Source organism: Oryzias latipes, chromosome 7 (genome assembly GCF_002234675.1).
Source record: "Oryzias latipes chromosome 7, ASM223467v1".
NCBI lineage: Eukaryota > Metazoa > Chordata > Actinopteri > Beloniformes > Adrianichthyidae > Oryzias > Oryzias latipes.
In genome coordinates this window covers 32,313,842-32,339,156 of record NC_019865.2, presented here as the reverse complement: position 1 = coordinate 32,339,156, position 25,315 = coordinate 32,313,842, and the positions used below count along the sequence as shown (strand labels likewise).

General features: G+C 43.6%; 1 protein-coding gene across 2 annotated transcripts in view; it reads right to left on the bottom strand.

Moving 5' to 3' along the window:
• kcnd1 (potassium voltage-gated channel subfamily D member 1) overlaps positions 1-25,315 on the bottom strand; it is a 76,505-nt gene that overhangs the window by 5,353 nt on the left and 45,837 nt on the right. For both annotated transcript variants that reach the window (XM_020701629.2, XM_004086332.4), the window contains 2 exons: positions 3,239-3,401; positions 2,336-2,419 (listed from right to left, as the gene is read on the bottom strand). In XM_020701629.2, the coding sequence (XP_020557288.1) occupies positions 2,336-2,419; positions 3,239-3,401 (247 nt within the window). The remainder of the gene's footprint in view (positions 1-2,335; positions 2,420-3,238; positions 3,402-25,315) is intronic.

Sequence of the window (25,315 nt, the reverse complement as noted above, 5' to 3'; positions counted from 1 at the left end):
TAATCGTCCCTCATTCTTGCCAAAGGCTAAGGAGGAATTAGGATTGAAGGATATCAGTGTGAGTTCCGCCTGTGAGATCTGTTCTCCCAGTTGGAGCTTAAAGCTTTATTCTCTCCAAACATTTAAACCTACTGAATGCTTTCTCCTCTTTCTCAAAAAGCCCGAAGAGTCTGACTCACGAAGAAGCTGAGGGATGAAAAAAACAGTTCTTCAGATCTCAGACCATCCAGTTTATTTTCAGGTTGTTCCAAAGCTGTCAGTTTTCACAAAGCAGGATATATCTGTCCACTGATTCCTGAACGAGCATCAAGGTTTATCCAGAGAGCATCTCTGAATCCCACTGCTCAGCAGAAACAGACGGATCACAGCAGAAGACAAATGGAAATGTGGCTCAAGGGTTTTAAGAGGTTCTGAAACCGTTCATGTGTGTGAAGCGGCATCTTTTGTTGTAGCTGGAGCTGACAGCACACTTCAGCCCCACCATCTGGTTGTTTTCAGCACATGACATCCTCAGTCAGTGATGTTGACTGAGTCTGTAGAATGAAACGAATCAGAAAGTGAGTAGGAAGAAAAGCAGGAAAGTGCAGAGATGGCTTCAACCTCAATCTTGTTAGACTGGAAGGCTAAGGTCCAAAACTGTTCTGAAACCGAACATGTGCAGCTTGCCAAAGGGAAATTTGAACAACAGTAACAGCCTAAAGAGAGGTGAGGCCGGTCCCAGTGAGCTGAAAGATCAGGACAAACGTCCCCTGGAGTCAAACCTTAAAGTTAACAAACAAGTTCCACAAACTTGAATATTATTCTCTCATGTTTAGCTTCATTGGCTGCCTCTGCAGTGTTCCTGCATCATTCACACATCAGTTCAATTTTCAACCAAATGGAAAGTAGAAAAAGTGCCCATGAAACATCCAACACTCTGCTCTTTGACCTGCTAACTCTGCTAAAACCTTCCTAGCAAAAACCTGATAAAAAAATGATTTTTTTTTGTCTCAGATTCAGAGGGCATCTGCTCCTTTTGGGAACTTTTAGAGACGACAGTGGTGTGTTTACCACTGTAAGATTTGACTTCAACACATTGACTTACTTTTGGAATAAAACATAACATTTGGTAGAGCTCACTTGTATCACACACAAAAAAATCTTTGAATGGCAAAAGAGAATTAATGTCTGTCAGAAATGAGTCTGAAATGACTCAATGAAGAGTTGAAATGTTGGCTGTTATTATTGTTTCAGTAGGAACAGAGACTGACAGCTAAACCGGCTTTGACCTCTGCCCTCTATTACTGCAGGAACCGCACCCACCCAGCCATGTCAAGCCCCCCCCCCCCCCCCCCCCCTCTCACTTCTTCCTCACACACCCCCAGATCAGGGGTGTCAAACTCAAATTCACAGTGGGTCAAAATTAAGCAGTAAAGTAAAGTCACGGGCCAAACTCAGTATTTACTGAAAAATGAACTGATGTTTAACCTTTCCAGATGGAAACTAACTTTAGTTTGGCTTAAACACAGAATGTGGAACAACCAAAGCTTGATATTACAAACATGAGAAATTCAATTTGAAATAAAAGACACATCAGTGGGATTCCTTTCTTATTTAAATCAATAAAGTATGTATCTTCCCGCATTCTTTCAAGTTCCTTATTAAAGTAAATATTTTTCAAAGTCAACAAGAAAAGAACCAAAAATAATGTTAATAACAAATTCCAACATTTGAACTATTAACATTCCAGGCCTTGCATTAGGAAAAGTGCATCAGAAACAGAGATATTCCAGCTCAGTTTGCTGCTCTCTGATTTTCTCTGCACTCTGGTCTAAGCCAGATTCCTGGCATCTTTTCTCAGATGTTACTTCATCAAAGTCTGGGGTCAGACTCTGAGGAAAACCTCCTATTTTAGCAGGAATGTCTTCAAAGCTCCTGTTGTCCGTCTTTTTGTGGAGGGAGAAATTCATTTGACTGGAGCAAGGCTGTCAATGACTGTAATGGAAAAAAGGAGCGCTTGGCAAAGCATTGTGGGATTTGTAGTATTAGCGGTACGGTATATACTGTGGGCCAGCTCTAATGTACATTTGATATGATCTCATGGGAGGATTATAATTAGGCCCCCGGGCCTGAGTTTGACACATGTGGCCCAGATCCTTCTCCATATGGAGAGTGACTCGTTCCCTAACCTGGGGGGGGTCTTTAGCTTACTTAAATCTCCTGCTCAACACTTCTGCACATTACCTGAACCATTGATCCTCCAACCCCTTGGTTTTCCTGCGTGATGGGGGGAGGATATGTGTGGATAACTGCATGTGTGCATTTTTGGGGGTGTGCACGTGTGTTTGCGTCTCACCCCGAGTCCTCGATCTTCTTTGTACTGGAGGAAGGCGTTGGTTGTTCCTTTCTTTGCCATGCGGATCCGAGCCAAACGCACTTTCTGTCAAACAGAAACACCAAAAGGAGCAGAGTCACACAATGTGCAACCCACACACACACACACACACGCATGCACACACATGCACACAGAATCACAAAAACACTTTTTAGCATTTTTGAACATTTGAAGCAGGATTTTGCAACAGTTTATTTCATGTGATAAATGGCCTAACAGGCATCCAAATATTGACATTGTGATGTAACACAATGTCTGCTAGGGAGGAACTTCCAATGCAAGCATGCGCTGCGAGGAAAGTAAGACGATATTTCATTGATGTTCACATTCCTCCAACACGCTTCCAGAATTGTGGCTTTAACAACTGCTTGATTTGATGTTTGGTTCTTTCCATGTAGCACTTTGAAACAACCTTGCATTTGAGATTGTTCTGTACAGAAAAACTGAATTAGATAAATGAGATAAAAGAAGGCCTGTGCTGAAGGCTGGCGAGAACAAACGCTGCAGTTTAACACTACACAGTTTTTTTCTGCAGCACTTTCATGTCACATCAGCAGAAGGCAGTCAGTGAGTCAACATCTCTGTCAAGGTTTCTCGTGTGACTGTCTTTTCCCAAGCTGCTCCTGAACTAACCACTCTGACTGATCTCATACACAGTTGCTAGCCTGCAGTCTTCTGTTTGTTCTGTTCTTCCTGCAGACCAGCTCGTTTTTTCTGACTTTTTTAACACTTCAGTACCTTCTGCTCTGTGCAAAAAAAAACCGAGTGGACAACAGTTAAATCCCAGCGTAGTTGGAGATCGTCCGGATTTCTGCTTTTCACAAATGGATTAGAATCTGGATGGGAAAGTGGATGAAATGTCACCTGCTGAGCTCTCATCTTGTCGGCTCTCTGGTTCTGGTGGTAGATCCGGCTGAAGTTGGACACAATGACGGGCACTGGCAGCGCGATCACAAGCACACCGCTGAGGGAACAGATGGAACCAAAGATCTTCCCCGCTATGGTGTTTGGAACCATGTCCCCATACCTGAGGAAAGGATGCAACCTTCACATCAGTCGCTCTAGATATCTCAGATACCTGCCACTGAGTTTGTTTTAATGAAAAGTCACAAAATCCAGCTTGTGTTCCTTTATAAGGTAAAATATGGAATTTAACACTCGGGTTCTTTAACAGCCCTGTGATGAACTGGTGAACTGTTCTGGGAGTGACCTGTCTTTGCCCGACAGGAGCAGGGAAGGCTCCAGCATCGCTGTGACCCTGAAAAGACAAGGTGGGCGTAGAACATTGCTGGATAGATAGAATCTTCTAAAACAACCCAAGTAAGACACACACAGGACAGTAGAAAGCAACAAGCAGCTCCTGGTTGCCTCCTCTCTTCATATTCCTCTGTTTTACGTTTTTATTCAACAAATGTCTGAAACATCGCTAATCTAGAGACTCCACCCACCCTCACCCACCCCCGACACCATGAGGACAAACACGAAAAGTGTTGCTTCCTTTTAAATCAAACGTCCTTTTGCCTGTACATCTTTGAAGAACTCTGCTTTCTGCACCACTGTGTCAGTAAAGATGCCACTCATTAATAATCTGTGGAGCCTTTTCTCCTATAGTTTTGTAGAATTTTTCATTTTAAACCAGAGCAAAGTAAAAAGTGACCGTGTAAGCTCCATGTTGCTGCATGTGCTCCAGCAAAAATACTCCCCAAAAGAAAACAAATATGGAATAAGGCATACTTTTTAGTTTGATTTTTTCTTGGTCCTGTTGGTTAAAATGACAGGTAGTCAGTTAGAATAGCTTCAAGTCAAATATAGTCAAATGTTTAAAGATGGACACCCCCAGCCACAGCCTTGAGAGCAGAAGTTTAGCTTTGATGCTATTTGATTGCCCAAAAGTCGAGGATGAGTGGAACGTCACTGGGAACACCATGAGAGCTGAGAAAGGCTAGCCGTCCGCCTGTGTGGCCTATCCATCCATCCATCTTCCTCCGCTTGTCCAGGACCGGGTCGCGGGGGCAGCAGTCTAAGCAGAGATGCCCAGACTTCCCTCTCCCCAGCCACTTCCTCCAGCTCCTCTGGGGGGGACCCCGAGGCGTTCCCAGACCAGCAGAGAGACGTAGTCTCTCCAGGGTGTCCTGGTTCCTCCCCAGGGCCTTAATTCTGAATTTGGAACATTTGTAGTGAGCATTTCTTGTTTGATCCTTCCAAAGCTGTGTTGACACAAAACGCAATTTATCCATCAGGAGTGGCCAGTTTTAATGTTAAGACAATGGTATAGACGCGATCCGAAGTCCTGCGGCGTGATTTGAGCGACACAGCAGTTCAACAGCAGCGTGATTCAAGCAGCATGGCCAGAGGTAAATATCTGAACTTTAGCAATGTCACTGCCACGCATCTACCAATCAGTGACTCATATATGGCCATGTGACGTGTTTAGTGACTTGATCAGCTCATGGGATCAGCGACGGCGACTCTGGGGGGCTGGCTAACCTGCAGAGACAGGGGAGCAGCTGGAGCATTGGGGAGGCAGCCTGTTCGGGTCTCCAGTAATGTATTACATTTTTCTTATTTTCATTGAGACAAAAATGTCTTCTAGTTTTATTTTTGTGTTTCTTTCTTTCCCCTCTCGGGTCAATGTGGGACAGTCAGTCTTCAAACCGGGTCACAGAGAGACGGAAATGCTGTGTAAGCGGCTGTCATTCAGCGGCAGCTCCTGCAGATTTTCAGAATGATCGCGTAAACCCAGACATGAGATAAACACAAACACCGCTCCATGTAGCGATCAAGCTAAAAACATTTGGCAGTAGCTCCTCCCACACGCTGCTGGAGCATCAGGCTTATGAACACATTTTTGTACAGGCGTCGGGCAGAGAAATCGCCATGCGGCAAAAGAGAAACGGACTTGGCGAACTTGACTTGTAATCGCGTTCGGTAAAAATGCAGCATAACGCTTTTTTCACTTTTAATGGCATCAGCAAAGTCCAGTTTCATACTTTCAGTCCACTGAAAGTCCAAGTCCACTTTCAGCAAAGCCTTAGTCATATTCACCCCTTGGTTTTGGATTGTCCGGGTCCATGAGGGTCGTAGAGAGGAGCGTCTGCCTCTTAAGGGGAGCACAGGTGTGGCCTGCAGTTCCCTTGAGGCTTGTACAGCGAAAATAAAGGAACGTTGTGAAAATGGAACGTACCATTTTTGTGCGTGTGAAAGTGCATCTTGACATATTTGTTAGGGTAATGTACATGAGCTTATTAGATACTAGTGATGCTGTCATACAGTCCCAGTACACCGACACTCCTCCAATATTAATAAGTTAGTAAGAGTACCGGCGCATTCCTGATCGCACACAAACGCTGCACGTACGGAGTGCACACATGATGCGTACTGTGAGTGCCTGTAGGATGTCCACACAAACTCCACTCTGATTGTCTAATGTCCTAGTTTCTATCAGCCAGTGTGTGTGTGTGTGTGTGTGCCAGGACAGACACTTAGCGCTTGAATAGCATTTAAAAGCCCTAAATATGGTATTAGGAATCATAACAAACGTTATAGATCATAACATTTATTAGAAGTACCTTTGAAGTGTAAAAGTTGAATTTGACATACATGGAAAATATGTTTTGGGGAAAATTTTGAACGTCTAGGAAGTAACATAAACGTTAAATTAACAGTGTTTACAAAATAATGTTTTATTTGAGATTGAAATAATTTGAGCAGAAGAAGACAAATGGGTTCCTTAACTATGTGAGTAACCAACAGTTGGTTGACACAGCTGGAATGCAGTGACAAGTCAGTTTAAGTTCAACTAACTGATCTAGTTTTTGGTTTGACTCCAGTATTACTTGTAAGCAAACATCCACCTGCTCCCACTACAGATCAGAATGTCATCTGCAAACGTCATGATCCACAGAGATTCCTGTCGATTCTCATCTGTCAGTCTGTCCATCACCACAGAAACAAGAGGGAGTTCAAAGCTGATTGTTGGTTCAGTCTCACCTTCAACTCCTCTGCTTTATCTACAAAACATCTCTGTAAGGTGAAGCTACTCTTTCCCATAGTTTTATTGTTTGACACGTCAGCTTCATTTCTCTGTGGTTTCTGCTGGTCTCCTTGTGTGTTGATGCTTTTCTGGAGTACATTCTGCTAAATAAACAATATCCTCCACAGGGACAAGCTCCTAAAAGTTGGACTATGGGGTGAACAAGTGGTTACAACTGAATACTTGAGCTCCCGCGGCATCCTGGTGGACACAGCTACGGCCCCGGGCTCTCTGTGATTCAACATCTCCACGGGGGACAAAGCGAATGCAGAGGGAAGGTTGCTGCGCCCATCGTGGATAGATAGATGTACAAGTGGTTGGATGGAGATCAGTAGCTCCAGATAACAGTCACACTGCTGCAAAACCGCTCTCTTCTGCAGCTCTCTGCCTCCTGTGGCCTTCACCTTTCATTGTACTCAGCAATAAATCACAGGCAGCGAGACGAGGAAGAGGAAGAGGAGGAGGAGATTAGAGAGTGGGGAGAAGGCCAGCACAGTTTGTGTGATTCAGCTCACAGACAGAAATTTTTTATATAAATCTACAGATCCCCTTTAGCTGCAAGATTTATTTTAAGAGGCGCTCCTGATAAATTATGAACATTAGGAACCTTTTTCTGCTGATATTGGTGGCGCTGCCAGATACTTCAGACGAGTCAGAGCACATTTTTCTACAGGGGAATGTTTTGACAATGATCTATCCTGGGACTCACGCAGAATGCTGTGCTGCTCGGGGTTTTCATTGAACTTTTGAAAACAAATCGATCTGGTGAATTAAAACTGCAAGAAAATGATCAGACATGTTGACGACTCTACAGTGATGGATTTGTGGTGGAAAATGTATCTTCCTGTGAGCATGTGGCCAGCCTGGAGCCAAGGGGTTTTTGGGCTGTAAATAGGTACAAATGTTAAATGCATTGATCATCTTCAAGTCAAACTCATTTAAATGGGCAGCGGAAGTTAGCCCCTTTTGTATTTTCAAGATTTTAGAAGAGAAGTAGAATAGAAACAAAAACAAATCCAAACAAAAGTCCCTCTTTCACACGATGATTCCAACAAACGCCCAGTGAGAGCTTCAGCTGGCCTTCAGCTTGAACATGGAGGAGGGGCCAAAACATTAGAAAATCTCAGCTTCGGTGAACAGATCTTTCCATTTCATTTCACTTTGGTTTCTCCTTTGTTGTTATTTCACGTCACGCTACCTTCCACAGTAGTAATTCTGTCCTTTTGTGTTGGCTGGTGGCCTTTGTCCAGTTTTAGCTCCTCCTATTTAAATTAATCAAATACTGGAGTCAAACAACGCAAAGTAAATGTTTTCACTGTTTGATTGTGAGGGTTTGGGCGAGTATTCATTATTCTGTGGAGGAGGAGAGTCCAATGGTCATGGATGTTGGCTTGTTGAACTGGGCCACAGATAAATGCCAACATGGGAGAGACATTGGTTTTCTTGTTCAGCATGACAGATTTTCTCTTTTGTATCAGACAGAAACCTGTAAAGCGCAGGTCAAGGCCTCAGCTGGTCTGTTTTACAGCTAAACCAGCACCAGAGAGGATAGGATGGTAATCTGGATCCCTTATTGCATCATCATCATCTTCATCATCCCTTTAATCTGTTTATGAGTTTATGAGAATTTTGCTGTATTAGAGCAAGAGAAAACCTTCATTATAAGCGATAAAAAAACACTACCTGCTAGCACAGGGAAAAGAAAAGTAGAATTTGTTTTTTTTTTGGTCTCCGGCTTTATTGTTTGTACTTACTTACTGGAAACTGTCGACAAACCCATTCGGGGGCCACGTTTTGTTAACTTGGATCTCCTTTCATTAAAGACCCACTCCAATGAAAATGTTGTTTTTGGTCTTTTTAACATGTGCCTGTAGCATTTTTCTCATGTTGGAGAAAATGTATAAAGAACAGAAAATTGCTACTGAGAATTTTTCTGCTTCAAATTGTTGTGAATGTGGAGCAGACGAAAAAAAGCAGTTTGAAATGTACGTATTTGTGACGTGGAAAATATGCTTGGTGTCCTAAAAAAGTTCAGTATCCTCCATGAAGTTAGTTTCTGAATGAATCCACTGAAAAAACAGTCGTGTCACTGTCTTACTCAAGGACCGTTTGGGAAAAAATGTTTAGCTGCTTTAGTGATAAAACAAACAAATATGATAATCAGTCAAATACGGTTTTACACAATTACTTGAATCTATAAAGGAAGCTGCATCTCTGAGAGCTGCTGTTAAATTTTACATTTAGGTCTGTATGCAAAGAGGGAACTATTCTAATTTCAGAGGATTAAATGAGGCTGAACTCCCCTACTGTCTGTGCTGTTGTAAAATGAAGCACTTTAAATGTCTAATGGGACAATTATTGTCAAATTCACTGTGAATTAGACAGTCAAGGTGAGGAGCTTTGACATTAGATCTGCAGCACAGGATTACTCTCAGCTCCGTACAAAAAAGGTCACGACCTCCTCTGATGTTTTAATGCTCTTATCTCATAATTCAGTTTTAAATCCCAGAGTTAAATCCTTTCTCTGAAACCAGGACTCATCATGATGCCTGGCATGCTCCTTATTTTAAAATCATGATATGTGTTGTCAAAATGTAAACACTTGAGTTTATTGAAATTTTCTGTTGGATGTCAAACCTTTTTTTGAGCATTTATCCTATTTGTCCAGACAGATTTACCAGTCTGATGAACACCGATGGATAAGAAGCCTTCTAGGAAACCAGTTTCCAGCTATGGAGTGGATGAGAATGTGTGAGTGTCAGTGTGTTTCTGGGATCTGTGTGGGCTCCAGGGGCAGGTCTGCTCACGGAAAAGTAGATCAGTTCAGTTTTACTTCAGTTCTGACTTTACCCAGGAGTAATTATGGAACATGTTAGCAAATCAATAAAAGTCCAGAGGAAGCCATACATGAGTGTTGGAAAATCTCTCAGTGGAATCAGCAGAGCCTCAGTCTAAACTGACTCTCTGACTCTCTCCTGCTCACACATTCACACTTGTGTAACACACAAACATATGCATGCACTCACCCATGACACACACAGAACACGAACACACATTTGTGTGAAGGTGGTAATTATACCAGGAACCAAATGACTGAAGTTTATCAGGTTACAACTTATACCAAAACAAACCACTCAACAAACTCATCCTGAAGAAGAGCAGCATCTCCAGAAAAGAAATCAGTAGCTGCGTTTACATGGACAAAAGTAATCAGAGTAAAAGTAATCAGAGTAAACGCCTGGTCAGAATTAAAAATGCGTCATGTAAAAACACCGTTAAGAATACTCTGCCCCGATCAGACTCATTCGGATCAAAGTGTCCTTCCGATGGAAGGTGGTGGGTTATGCTGATTGTTGATCCGATCGTGGTACATGTAAACAGTTCATTCTGATTGTGGGTTCACGCGTGTGAACCGAGTCTGTGAGCAGAGCAGCTGAACTCGTAGCTTCATGTTTGCGGGCTTTGTTAGGGCGTGCGCTCCAGAGGAGGCTTTGGACCGCAGTCCTGTCTGTCTGCTCTGCGTCAGCGAGTTGGGGGACTCAGGAGAACCGGGTCTCCTGGGAGTACTGTGTCTCTTGGGAGGACCTTGTCTCCAAGCAGAGGAGCGAGTTTGGGACGGTTTTGGCGCTAACAGAGGCGACTGTTGCAGAAATGCAGCTTCGGGCAGTTCTGAGAAACCATGTAAACCATTACATGAATTTCTTTTTCTTTTTTTAACTTGTCCTGTCCAACAGCTGGGCAAACAGATGAGAACTGAAGGCCTCTTGTGTTGGAAATATTTTACTTTAACAATAGGGGTTATGAATCTTCTGACAAACCAGAGGTATGTCTGAATAAACCCCTTTTGTAATCAAGACCAAACTTTATTCATTTTGAATCATATTTGAAATTTTTTGTGTTGGACCGGACGGAAAAGGAAAGGAAGGAAGAAGAGAGAGGGATGTTAGGAGGGTGATTATAGAGGGGGGGGGTGTAAAAACCATGAAGCAACATAAAGCAACAAGTTGCTGGATGTTTATCATCAGGTTCAGATGTAATACAAATCTCAAAGGGGCGGGGCCTGTCCACACACACACTCAAATATTATAAACATACCTGTTGGCTCCAAGAATGTTCACATGTCAACATGTACACAATACAAAAAATGTTCCCACACGCATACTTATGCCTTCAAACCAACTAGTGTGAAATATTTCATTCATTCAATCATGCAAAATATTAGTGCAAAGGTGAGCTAACACCTGTGCTCAATTGAGTGCTTATGTTCTTCTAAAATGGATGATGGAATGTAAAAAGAAGGAAGGAGAGTGTCCAGCCATCCCCACACCAAGACCCCCGCCGCAGCAGCAGCGGCAGCCAGAACCCCCCAACACCTGCACGGCAGCAGATAGAGAACATCCGCCACCCAGGCCAGGCCCAGCAGGACCGCCACGGGGGCCCCCAAAGCCAGAGAGCAGGGAGGCATGGGGGGACAGAGAGTGCAGCTCCGGCCCAACCAGGAGAGCAGTGCTGGGAGGGCCCCAGACGAGCACCTCACCACCACCCAGGAGTTTTGGGCATCCCCCAGCCCCAACCCCGGGTACGAGCCAGGACCCCCCAAGGGAGACCCGCCCCACACTCCAGGCAGCCACCCACCTGGCCCACGGTTGGTCCAGGAAGGAGCAAGGCAGGGGCCAGCCATCCCCGCCCAGGAGGGGGACACCCAGGAGAAGAGGGGGTCCACAAGAAGTGTTGTAAACATGGCACGACCAGGCACTCAGGGGCAAGGACCAGAACCCACACCACAGGGACATATGTAATGTGATCCCCGGTTCTTGGTCTTGCCATAGAACTGAGGGACCCCTCTCCCTGCGTGGAGAGAGGACTGCCGGGCCCAGGAAGCCAGCACCCAAGGGAACACGGCCGCCATTGCAATGGGCCCAATACCCCCAACCAGTGATGGGGTAGGGGACAGATGGTCCGAGGTCCCACCTTCCTTGTATAATGCATGTGTGTGTGTTTGTGAGGGTGTGTGTGTGCATGTATTCGTGTGTGTTTTGGAGTGTATATTTTGAGGGTGCAGTTAAAATTGGTGGGTAGGGCGCTTAAAGGACATCTGCTTGCTGGCAGTGATGTCCAAGCACCCCCCTTACCAAGGGCCCTACATTTCTAAGGTGCAAATAAAACCAAGAGGGGGGGGCCTATTCCATACGGCAACCATGGGAGGGGGACCACTGCCAAGTAAATCCTCCCCCCAAGGTGCATCGCAGGCTGAACGCCCCCCCCCCATCACCCTAATAAGAGATATAATATGAGGAAGGCGGTAAGTTGGGGACAGCTGGTAGACTGTCCCCCCGGTGGTCAAACAACCTAAAATTTCACACATGGGGAGAAGTTCAGGACTTCTTTCCTACTGGTAGAAGGTTGATAAATTGGTCTGAAATGGTTGAAGGAGGAAATTCTTGGAGATCCTCCAACATAAGCTTCAGGGGAGTCTGCAAAAGAAGTGGACAGGTATGTCTGTGCCAAGAGACAGGAAGTAATATCTCCACAAGAGCCTCACTCTTTCCACAAGGAGGCACAGCGAAAGGGGCAGAGGCAGTGATCCAATGCATTGGGACAGAAAGCAGGAGAAGACTAGGAACTCCTGAAGACAAGGCTGTCATGGAGGAAAACCACTGAAAGAAGAAGACGCCAAAGGGGAGAGGGACGGCTCACTTGGCATCAAAGCAAGTCTTAAGGATTGTTACCAACTCTTCAGGTAGATCATAGTTCTATGGCTCCTTCTCTGAAAACTCCTCGAAAGGATCAAATCTTGAAAAACAATAACCCCTGTTTGCACATTCACAAAGCAATAACAATCAAACACACATTCCAGGAGACCGGAATTTGATTGTGGACAAAACTGGATGGACCGTGAGCCAAGCTCAAAAAGAAATGACAAAATGGAAAAGAAACTGACGGCATCTCTGCAGCAGCGAGCATGAGCAGAATTAGAAGGAGGCAGGGGCAAAGCAGAGAGCAGAGGTATGGAGGCTCATCACCGCCAAAATACAGAAAAAACTCACATGCAGAAAGGAAACCATGACAGTACGAGGCGTGTCTTCAGTCAGAGGAGGCACCATATTGAAAGGAACCAGCAGCAACATCAGGGATTTCAATGCAGCAGTGGATCCCTGCCGCCTGCAGCCACTTTCAAACGTGAAATAAAGTTGTGCATAAAGATAAAGGCAAGGAAAGATAGAAAAATATTTAAAAGGCATCAGACGATTTCAATCTGAAAGATTTAAAATAATCAGAGTCATTGGATCTTTCCCCAACAATCAGCAGCATGGCTTCTCCAAACAGTTGTCTAGAATGCTGAAACTGAAAATAGTTGATGCACACAAAGCCTTTTCAGATGCCAGTTAACTCTGTTTGGAATGGAATTAAGAAATGCTAGTCAACAGGAACAGTGCAAGTTTAGGCGAGATCTGGAAGACCAAGACACATCTCAGACATAGCAGCTAAAGGATTGTGAGAAAAGCATTTCCGAACCCACATTTGACTCTTGGATCCCCCCAGAAAGACCTGTCAGTCTCTGGAATTGTGGTACGCTGTTCTACTGTAAAGAGATACTTATACAAATACGCTTTTCATGAAGGATCCATCAAGAGAAAAACCTCTTCGATGTCCTCACCACAAAATTCAACGTTTGAAGTTTTCAAATGAACATAGAAACAAGCCTGATGCATTTTGGAAACAAGTTCTGGGAACTGATGAGGTTAAAATGGAACTTTTTGAGTGAAGGTACATTTGGAGGAGAGAGGTCTCAGAGTTTATTAAGAGCCTCTGTCCAGCTGTTAAGCATGGAGGTGGATCAATCATGCTCTGCGGTTGTATTGCTGCCAGCGGCACAGGAAATATTTCACAAGTTTAAGGAAGAATGGATTCAACAACATTTTAGCAGATTTCAGACTCTGACTTGATGATATCTGTGAAAAAGCTGGCATTGAAGAGAGGATGTTGGCTTACATTAAGAGGCAGACGCTGGGGGTTTTGCTTTGGCCTTCCCAATCACCTGACCTCCACATGTATGACAATCTATGGCACATGTGTCAAATTCAAGGCCCGGGGGCCAAATGTGGCCCTCCGTGTCGTTTTATGTGGCCCGTGAGAGAATACAAGTCTTTAATTTCTTAGAATAAGAAAATAAAAATTGGTGTGTATTTATTCATATCTAGGGGGAACTGGACTTGAAATATCTGATTGGTCAACTATACATTAGGACTTAAACACTGTTCATGTAACCTAACCTGACAGAATCAAATGTAAAAGGATTTATGCTAGAGTAACAAGAAAGCATATGTTTCTATGCAAATGTAATTGTCACTTTAGAAAGTTAATAAATAAATAAATGAGTTATTTAACATTAAGGAGTAGTTGCATTTATTTTTCATTAAATTGAGTTACATGTGTAAATTATATCTGGCCCTTTGAGGACAGACACTAATGTGGCCCTCAGTGAAAATGAGTTGGACACCCCTGATCTATGGAATGACCTGAAAGGAAGAGTCTAACAGACATCCCAGAAGTCTCCAAGAACTGGAAGACTTTCGTAAGTGTCAGAACCCTAATGCTCCACAATTTTATTTCAACATTAGTCTAACCTATTGTCCCCTCCCACTGGTGGGGTCACAGTTCCTGAGGAAGAGACCCATTTCTATGCTATTAAACCTGACTTAAGAGCTCTGAAAGGATTACAACCAAATTAAGATTCTTCTATTCTCTTCTGTGTTCACTGTACCCGGACTACCGGTCCAGATCAACATCCTGTGATGCTTCAGCTCCGTTAGTCACCTGACCGAGCCATACCTGAGCTGAAGGATGTGGAAGAAGTGCAATCAGAGCTCAGAGCGGGTCAGAATCCAGCTCAGCTGTCGTTTAGGCATTCCGCCTGGCTGGAGCCTCTTCAGCAGACCATGTTCCACCAGCAGAGGTCGGCACAGAGAAGCCTCCCCCCTCTGACCGTGCACAGAGGTGATTACAGCAGCCCAGACGTCAGCTTGCATCAGTGAATCTACAATAATGGACGGTGGCATCACAGCCTTTGTGGCTGATTACTGGAGAGGCTCAAACGTTTGCTTGTATTTGTCCTCATTGCCTTCTGTTCGATCTATACTTTTACTCTATTTCCTTTTAGCCCCTATGGGGTCATTATCCACAACAAACAAAGCCAAGTTTCTGAGCTGCAGCAGAAGAAGGATAACACTTCTAGTAAAGGGTTGACACAGAGCCAGAGAAACAAAATGGGGTGAGGGAGGCTGTTGTTTAGAGTCTCTGCTATTCTGATGGAACCCCAGAATGATCTGAACGCGGAGCTTTCCTCTGAAAGACTGTTCCAACAACAGAATTAAAACAGAGAGGCTTCCTCTTTTTGTCTGATCAGAGTTTGTGATGTCATGAGGGTTAAAATGGCCGTCAAAAAGGGAGGAGTTATTGACCAACGCATGGTGAAAACATGCAGACTTTGAAGTGATAAAGGTCTTCAGTCCAACACTAGACATTCATCAGACTGTAGTCAAATGACGTCAGCTGCAGGAAGTGAACCCAATCCAAGCAGAGAAAGATGGAGGAGAAGCTGGAGTTCAGTGTGTTGATGGTTGTTAACGTTCATGTCTGTCTTTCAAAAAACGTGTTCACAGTCGTCTAATGTGTCTACAGAGCTGTGTTTAGTCCTTTTGGGTCATTTTATCAGCTCTTAGTGTTTTACAACAGCCATTATTTAGACACAGAACAGCAGATAATGACATCACTTTCCTCACAGCCAATCACCATCAAATTCCTGCCTTTCAATTCATTGAAGTTTGTTTGTCTGCATTCCCGACATTTCGCCGGCCTTCCACTGCCCAGAAAGACAAAAGGAAAGTTTCAACAGTGGATTTGCATTTGTACCAGTACTTTTTGGAAGTTTTCAACTTCCAAAATATTTGTGTATTTTCACCGCATATACCGTGGAAAATGAGTCAAAGGTCAAAACAGAGCATCTGAACCACAAGTACAGAAAGAATGTTGAAGTGCAGAAACTGTGATGGAGTTCCAGGTTACATAGCTCTGGCAGCACATGACACAACGCACAACTCACCAGCAAGACAACACAAGAGGAGTTTTTTTTTCCATTCTAAAACAACAAAAATGATGTTTCTGAGCCATAAACCATAGCTTAAAAAAGGGGGGGGGGCAGCCCGTTTATTCTGAGCTTCTCACTGTTAAATATTTCATGGTTCAGATTATGTCATCCTGCTATGAACAGAAGAACAGGTGAGAGGAAAGAAACAAGAGCGGATGACAGAACAGAGAAAAGACGACGACCCAAAACCAAAAATCTGAGTTCATCTGACAGAGAAGAGGAGCAGAATGCTGCGCTCTGACTGAAGCTGACAGATATCCATTAGCGCTGAGTCAGCAGAGTGAACGCCCAGACTGATCTGTATCTCCTACTTAAAAAAGGGGAACCAGTCAATCACAATTTAATATTCAGGCAGACAGCCTATTGGAAATTAATTTAGAGCAGAGAGCAGAAGGGCAATTAACCTGATCAGTGATTAAAGCTGCAGAAGCAGAGAACCTCCAAAAACGTTCACCTCCGTCTGTCGTACCGAGCAAACTGGAACACGGTTGTAATGTTGGCGTTGAGCGTGCCAAACTGCTGACTAAACGCCACATTAAACCGTGTTGAATGAAGACAGTCGTCATAAGATTCACCGTTGACTTCCACAGTTCTTCGGTGAAAAAGCATTGCCTCTATGATGAGAATGGAAGACCAAGGATTAAGCCCGCATGACTTATAACAGGAAGTTATGTGAACTAATGGCTCTGTCAAAATAAACGTCTTAATTAGAAAAGCTTCTAAAATCATAAAACATAAATCCAAATAAGATTTTCTGAACAAATATAAAGAGGTGCTCTAAAACTTCACAATGATCGTCTTTCATCAACAGTCAAGGTAGTGTCTTTGTCTGGTCTGACCTTCAGGGAGACGACACACCGACAGCAGAGACAGAACAAGGCAAAGACACAAGCAACCACTAATGAGCAGAAAACCCATAGCCATGCTGCATGTTCCTGCAGAAGAACAAGGAAGGCACACTGAAGTGGTTCAGCTGAAGCTGAGCGGTCCTGGACTGATGAGTCATTTCCCACTATGAGCTGGTTGGTGGGCTTCTTTGGTATTGATTGGTGCAGCCACTGGCACTACAGCACAGTCATATAAATTGTGGGTTTAAAAAGAATCTCACGATTTACAGAAACAGATACATTTATTCAGATTATCCTGTTTATAAAAATCAATCATAGATCGATTCTTCCTCCTTCTCTTGTCATGGTGCTCATGCTCACAGACGTGTAAACCTGCTGTAAGTAGTTGAGGAAACTCATGGCTCTGTTCCTCCTGACAGTCTTTCTAAAAACCGCCCAGCACCCATTAAGACTGGTTGGATGGTTTTGTGAACTCAGAATGGGTCAAACTGCTGGTGCCTCTTCCTCTCAGCTCCATAAGGGGCCCCTCTTCCTCCAACTCTCTGAACTGTTCTTCTGAAGGACAGCGATATCGACCATGGATCTCTGGTTTGCTTTCCTCTCTGAGAACTTCTATTTTGGGTGACAGCAGGCTGCTAAAAGCATCCACGCTCTCCTCCTCGTCTTTCCTCCCCCTCCATCCCGCTGACGCTCCTCCTCGTCAGCCCCTCCTGACTCTGCTGGTTTCCTCTCCTTGCCTCCTTTGGTGTGACTCTCTGCCATGTTTTAATCATGAAGTGATGATGAAAGTTGCAGGAGGAGGGATGGTTGTTCCATGTTTTCTTCTTCTCTGGTAAAGGAACTTCAGCTCACTTCATGCAGACTCCTGTCTTCCTCTCAGATGTCTTTGTTTATTGCCTATAGTCTCTTTCTGATATTCCCTTCATTTTTATTCAAATTCTGCTGCTGTCTATGTGCTGCACCCTTTGCGCTGCCCGGTCATTCTGCTCACCGATAATCTTGATCAGCACCTGCGAGGTATGAAGTCAGAGGAAGCCTCTGTTGTCCTCAGCACTCTTTTACTGCTGGGTTTTGTTCATTTGGTTTGAGGTTGGGCCTTGGTAGTCTTGATTTGGGGGCTTTCTTTCTTTCTTTTGAGTAGTTAGATTTGGTCAGGCAGCCTCAGCAGGGAGCTTTTAAAGGGCCAAGGTTCCAATCCCATTATTTTTGTCTGTTTGAACCAGCACAGTAATTATTTCATTTTGCTTTACAGGACACAGACTTTTTCTTTTCTTATTTTTTAATAAACTGTGTTTCTCATCCTTGGTGTCCTTTGTGGTTGTTCCCGCTAGACTGCCACAACAGTTAGCCTGACTGGAATGACTGCATGAAGGTCAAACGGACAAATCACCGCTCAATCATTGACATTTCTAACATTCAGAATTACAGATTGTGCTCTAAATATCAACAAATATGAAATCAACTCAGTCACTTCAAACTAAATATGAATTCTGCAACATGTTCTGCTTCTACAGCTTCAGCTCAGAGGACACATGTCTATGGAAAAGTTACCGGTTCGATTCTCACACAGGCCATGGCGTCCCTTAGGCAGAGGACTTGTCTCTAAGTGACACGTGGCTTTTCATAAACTGAAAGAAGTCCATGGAAACAATGAAACAGAGAAGAAAAATAGAGAAAAGAGTGGACAGAAACAGGAGATGTGAAGACGAAGTGTGTTTGAATAAAAGATGAGAGAAAAAAAGTCTATTTTCAGGTCTGTGCAGTTTATTTAAAGCAGCAGTCATACACATCAAACTCTACTGTACATTCACGTCAGCAGCATCCCACCATTACTTCAGATCTTTAACAGCACCGTCATCCCGACAGCTTCCATCATAACTCCCGCCACATCTCACAGTGTCACGAGCTTCTGTAGTGATTTAACATTTGCCTAAGTCCCCTCACGAATAGATACGGGCTGTCTGCAGGTGAAAAATCTGTATGAGACATGCAGCGAGCCCGCATGAAACATCAGTGATAGAGGTCTTGAAGAACCCGTAGGGCCTCCTGTGGGCAACAGGTGGCAGAGTAGCTACACTTCAGAGTAAGTAAGAGTGAAGCAGTTGAGACACAGGCAAGTCGTACAGATTTGTCCTTCTTTTAAACCCCCCAAACCCTGCTCGCTACACAAGGAGCCTGTTAATGCTGTTCAAGTGAAAGGTGTGTGCCCCTCGCACATCCTTTGGATGCAGTCTGGCTATTAGAAATGAGAAAACTAGACAACCAGAGTGTAATTTGTGGACGTCCCACGAGCATCCTATGGGAATCCTACAGGCATCGTATATCACGTGCAGATCCCATGCGTGCAGCATTGTGCATGGTCAGTAAGGAGCCAGTGTGCCCACCTCACTAACAAAGACTGCTGCGTAGAGGACACCATTCAGCAGTATCACCCATATGTCATAAGTGTGTATCCATTATCCTTACAAATACTTTACAATCCACTTACCACATGCACAACAATGGTATGTTCCATTTGCATGACGTCCCTAAAGGTGCCTGCACGTGCCTCAAGGGAACTGCAATACGCACCTATGCTCCAATTAAGATGCAGTCCCTGCTCTCTACAACTCTCTATGAGCCTGAACTGGATTACTGGCTCCCAGTTGATTCAAGAATCAAGTTCAAAATCCTCCTGCTAACACCTATAAGGCCTTACATGGACTGGCCCCGTCCTATATCAAAGACCTCATAGTGCCCTACCACCCAAACAGAACACTTCACTCCCTAAATGCAGGACTGCTTGTGGTTCCCAGAGTTAGTAAAAGTACAGTTGGAGGTAGAGCGTTTAGCCACCAAGCCCCTGTTTTATGGAATAAGCTCCCAGCTCATGGAAGAGAGGCCGACTCAGTTTCTACATTCAAAGTTAGACTGAAAACATTCCTCTTTGGACAGGATTATTGTCAGACTAGTTAGTATTCTGAGATTATTTAACTTAATATTAATTTGTTTATTGTGCATGTGATTCTATATGTGTTTGTCTGTGTGTGAATGGGTGTATGTGCATGAGTGTGCACGTGTGTGTTTACATGTGTGGGTGAATGTGTGAATGAGTGTATGTGCATGAGTGTGCACGTGTGTGTTTACATGTGTGGGTGAACGTGTGAATGAGTGTATGTGCATGAGTGTGCAGTCTGTGACAGGTCAGCTAGACAAATGAGAAAACAGAAAAGCTGTCAACATGTTCCAGTAAAACTCTGTTCACTCAGATGTTGATGAAAACCTGAGCATTTATGTCGACATGATTTTCTTTTTTTGTTTGAAAACATGAACGAGACAAAAGTTTGTGTGTGTGTGTTTTCACATTTGTTGTGAAAGTTTCATTTTCACAGACGGCTGTCAGGAATAGAAACGACATGCTCAGGGTCTCTGCTCCTTCAGCTCCTCTCTCCTTTGCTCTTGTCTTGTTTTCAGTTTCAAACTTGTGCTGCCTCTGACTGGTGGGTTCTTCAAATTGTATTTTTACTTTTTCTGTCCAGCAGCTGAGCAAACAGATCAGAGCCAAAGGTCTCTGGTGTTAGACAGATATGACTGTCACAACAGGGAGTTATGGATCTTTGGACCCAAGAGACGTATATTTGTATAAACCCCTTTTTTTATTTGAGGCTAAACTTTATTTTTATCATATTTGTGTGTGTTTCTTTTTGGACTGGACAGAAGAGAGAGGGATAGTGAGATAATAGAGATGGGGAGACAAGTAAGGAAGAAGGGAGTAAAGACATTAGAGGATGATGAAATAATAACAGGGGGTAGAAACTCAAACAAAAAGGGGCAACAAGTTGCTGGACGTTTATCATTATAACTTTAACACGTAGGTGTTTATCAAAAGGCTTGAGCCTGTCCACAGACACACTCATCCACACACTCAGATATTCCAAACATGGCTGCAAAAACTTTACATTCATGCATATCAACACATAGACAGCTGAGATAAAGATTAGTTCACATATGCACACAACTAAACACAAATATAGTTTTTTTTGCACATGCTTCAGACAACCACCCTTTCATCCCGTGGGAGCCAGGCTGGGGCAAATCCCCTTGAGAGAGGGTACCAGTAAGAGATGAAGGAATAGTAGACAGGAATAGTAAATGAGGACTGTTCAGGATCCCCGGAGTTGGAACACATAAGAAGACTCTGAACATAAAGGTGAGACCCAAACCAGCACCACGGGGACACAGAACCCCCCTGGCTCAGGTGTGGCTCCTCCCACAAAGGATGGGGTAGGGGTAGAGGGCAGAACACCAATAATCACAGCCCTATAGTGTAATGTGTGTGTGTAGAGTGTTGATGTGGGGAGTGTGTGCAGTGAAAGGTATAGTTAAAATTGGTGGGCAGAATATGAGGACACCTCCTGTTTGTCAGTAATGTCCACAGGACCCAAGTTTGCAATTATGATCAAGAACTAGGGGTTCAGAGCTGATTAGCAACCAATGAGGGAGGAGCCTACATGCCATATTTGGAAGGACAGTTTGGGTCAGCTGACCCTAAATTTTCTCAGAAATACCAGTAAGCCAGCCTCACCAAGCGTTTGACCATAGGCCTCCCCAGCAAGGAGAACGCATCACAAGGGAAACTTACTCCCCAGGCACAAACCCCCCTCACCCCACACAAAAAGGAAGGAGCCAAATGGGAACTGGCCCCAAGGGGCACCACCAGGCCTGAGGTACTCGACCAGATGGAGCCCCCCTAGTGTCTCAGTATCCTCACCGGTCAAACACCCAGACCCCATCTGATCAGTAACCTCCCCCCCCCAGGACGAGACCAACCAACTACCCCAGCCTTCCTCCACAAGACCCAGAAGATGTGACAGGCGTTCTTCAGAATTGGTCCAGAAACCATCACAGCTGTTAGCTCACTGTGGCTGTGGGGGACGGAGATTTGTTTTTGGGGGGCTATGTTTGCTTCTTTTCACCCTCCCCCTTCGTCCATCCTTCTTCTCTTTCCTTTGAGGCAGATCCTCAGTTTTTAAGCTTCTGTCATTTCAAAGCATCTCTAATGTGCTTCATTTTTCTGCCGTGCATAATCCACATTTCTGTGTTTATTTTTACCTGAAACACACACACACACACACACACACACACACACACAAATGGCCGTGTGTGTCTAAATACCACACCAGTTATTTTAAATGTTTCAGATTGTCGCTCTGGAGGAGGAGGAAGAGGAGGATTTGCACTCAGACGCTCAGAGGAAATAATTGATGAAAGGAAAAGTTCTTTCCATCCCCTCTCTCTCTCTCTCTCTCTCTCTCTCTCTCTCTCTCTCTCTCTCTCCATGTTTATTCTAGCATCTCTTGACCAACCAGAGCTGCAGAGGCAGTCGGGGTCAGGAGAGAGGAGGACGTGAGGGAGGCAATGAGTTCACAAGGAAAGACAAAGAAGGAAAGAGATGAAGGTGATTGTGGTTCTTAAATCGGAGAAGAAATTGAGATGGAACAGATCTTAGTGTCATGCCTTAAGTCCTACATTTTTAAATTTAAAAAAGAAAATTGTGAATAAATGAAGCACCATGAGGCTTTGTGTATGAAGCTTAGGTAAAACAGGTTTTGGAGGGGTGTTTTAAAGCAGTTCAAGAACACAGAAAGGGGTGGAGTCTGTGAGTCACACTGCTCATCTCTGGAGTTCTGGGACTTTGCATCAACATGTTAATTCAGAAGGTTTTGGTCCTGTACCGCCACGGTGCAGGGGAGGAGCGGTCGATCTGTGATCGAAGGATTGCAGGTTCCAGCCCTGCACACAAATGTGCCAAAGTGTCCTTGGGCAAGGATTTGAGTGTGCACATTGTTCTTGGTGGTCATAGGTTGGCGCCAGTGTTCGGAGGTGGAGCCACCATCAGTGTGTGAATGGGTGAACGATACTGTGACTGTAAAGTACTTTAAACCTTCTAAGAAGGTAGTAAAGTATAAACAAGTACCCGCCATTTACCATTTACCCTGCTGCAGATTTTAGAAGCAAACATCTTTATCTGTTAGGACGCCTAAACAGCTCATCAATTGTTGCAGCTTTGAATGGAGAGAAAAACATGAAAGATGGAAGCAGGACAGAGGTGTGGAAGCAGAAGGAAGGCTGCAAAGCAATGAAAGCAGGGATGTGGTCACACTGCATAGCTCGTGAAGCAAGGAGGCAAACGGAGAGGAAGATGAAGGGTGTGGTGCAGTCAGATGCATGGCAAGCAGTCGTTTGTAAAACACACACACACACACACACACACACAAACAAATGCATTCTTTCTGAATGGCCACCAGGTTTCTCATTAAATTCTGTGACAAAGAGGGCAGGTTACTACTGTACACGGCAGAACCCGCTGAGGACTTACATCACCTACAGAGAACTCAGAGGAGTTTCCTAAAGGGTAAGGGAGGAGTCTTCCTCAACAATGATGAAGATCAACTATTTTTATTAAAGGCAACTGTGCCTTCAAAGATTTATTGAAACACTAACAAAGAGTTCAGAAGCATATTCAAGAATTTCTGACTTGAGGGAAATATTCAGTTAACTCCTTATTTGAAACCTCAGCTCTTCTTTTACAGTTTCTCTACAATCCTATGAAAACAAGCAAACATTGCCGTGAGCCTTTTCAACTGGTGTATATTTACTAAATGTTGGGCTTTTCTTCATTGATTAAAAGCCCCAAAGGCCTTCACAGTCCTGCCCCAATCATCTGCAGCAGTGGTCCACATGGATCAGTACCGGTCTGTGGGACACCTGGTACCGGGCCGCATACAGAAAATAAAATACATACACTAACTTTAATTATTTCCGTTTTGTTTATTTTTCTGACACTGAAGGAATTTTTATTTTGGAAAACTACTGGATTCTGTTCACCGCATCCTTCTGTCTCGACGCGTTGTGTGACTTTACGCAACTGCTCGGACCGCTAAGCTAGTAGCCTAAAGCTAAAAGCTAATGAAAAACAAACATTAAGATGTTTTTGGAAAGTTTCTTTGGGGAAAAAAGAGCCAGTGACGAAACCGAATAAGGCTCTTCAACTTCAAAGAAACATAAAGCTGATAATTACAGATAAAACCAAATATGGATTTATTGAGCCTGCCACATATCAGCAACTGACTTTTGAATGTTTCACATACGCAGATAATAAAGTTTCAGACATGGTGGACTTATTTTTATTATTAAATTCAGAAAATATACGTTTGTAATTTTAGTTAGCTTTATTTATCCATCACACCTTAAAAGTCGTCGCAGCTAAAGTTAGCATCCGGTTGTTAGCATCCACTTTGACGTCTTCATCTTCATCAAGATTAGACCAGCAGCAAACATTTTACTGAGAATGAAGATTCAACCAAATAAAGTTGGCGACCTGCTGAAGATGTTTCTCATCTGAGGAAACTTGTAGAAGGGAGATTAGTGGTGAGATTAGCTGTTAAGAAACTTTAACACAGAAAATGTTCCTCTGTGTTAAAAATAAATACACAATGAATCTGGATTTATGGATAAACATAATATAAAAAAAGATATTTTAATAAATCAGAAACAACTTTTACACATCAACAATCTACACATTTTCTGATGTTTTTTTTTTAAAACAAAATTTCTTCTAGTGGCATTTTAACGTGAGAAATAGGTATTGAGAAACCGGAAACTAAAAAAAGATTACCTATCAACTCTGGCCCCGTTCACACCGGTCTGTGAAATCATTGTCTGAAAAAGGTTGGAGACCACTGATCTAAAATATGCACACATTCACACTGATGGTGGAAGAGCTGCCATGGGAGACGCCAACCAGACTGCCAAGAGCAATGTGGGGTTCAGTGCCGTGATGTGTGTCTTAATGCAAACAACAACCTACAAATGCATTCCAACAGAAAAAAGACTGGGTTTTTGTTCCTTGTTAATGTGAAGCTCCTTATGGAGGGAGATGGCTGCACAGCAGCTGCTAACCGTGCTAAGTGCTAGCTTTATCATTTAACCCCTCAAGACCAAAGCTTTTCTTTGAATAAATAAATTAATGTCAAAATACACAGACCCCAGGATTAGTGACTTTTTTGGAAAGACTAGAACTAGAGACCTGTTGAATTCATTTTAGTGATGCAGTCAGCGTCTACTTCTACGTTTGAACAGTTAGATAAAAGCATGACTTCTAGGTTTTTAATTTTGTAAACTTTACTTAGATCCTATCATCATGAAAATGATAAGAAGTTAAGAAAATGATGAAAAATCAAAGATTTTCAATGTGGTCAGCATATCTCTGAACACAAACACCCTATAGGACATATAAGTATTTGACCCTGACCAATAAACTGAGTTCTATAAAACCATTTCAGAAAGATTTTAAAAAATAACACTTTTTTGTGGCTAAAATTGAGATTGAGATCGGATTGATGTTGGTCATACTGTTTCCTATGCATTCATTCATCTCCCCTATTTTTCCAGAACCACCCCAGCTTCTGCCCTAACTGCCCCTAACTGCTGTCTTTGTTTTGACCCCTGCAGCTCTGGTCTCTGTAAATCAGCCTAAGTGAAGCTTCTGCAGCAGGTAATGATCTCTGATCCTCAGATAACTCTGTTGGACACACTGAAGGAAATTGTGTGTGTGGGGGGTGTGTGCGTGTGTGTGCGTGTGCGTGTGTGTGTGTGTGTGTACTGCAGCTCAGCTTCGCATTTAATTTATCCTTGTGATATGAGCTGAAAGTTTTTAAAGTAGCAAAACGCTAAACCTCTGATATACTCCTACATTACCCACAATGCAACAAAACCACAGTCAGAATATGCATATCTTGGAGACAAACTGGCTGACTGGAGGACTGGTTTGTGGTTTTCATGTTGAAGGCAGTGAGGAGGGGGTTCCTACAGCAGACGCACACACTTGAACTGTTCTCCTCCAGTGAGTGTGTGCTTCACACAGACCATCA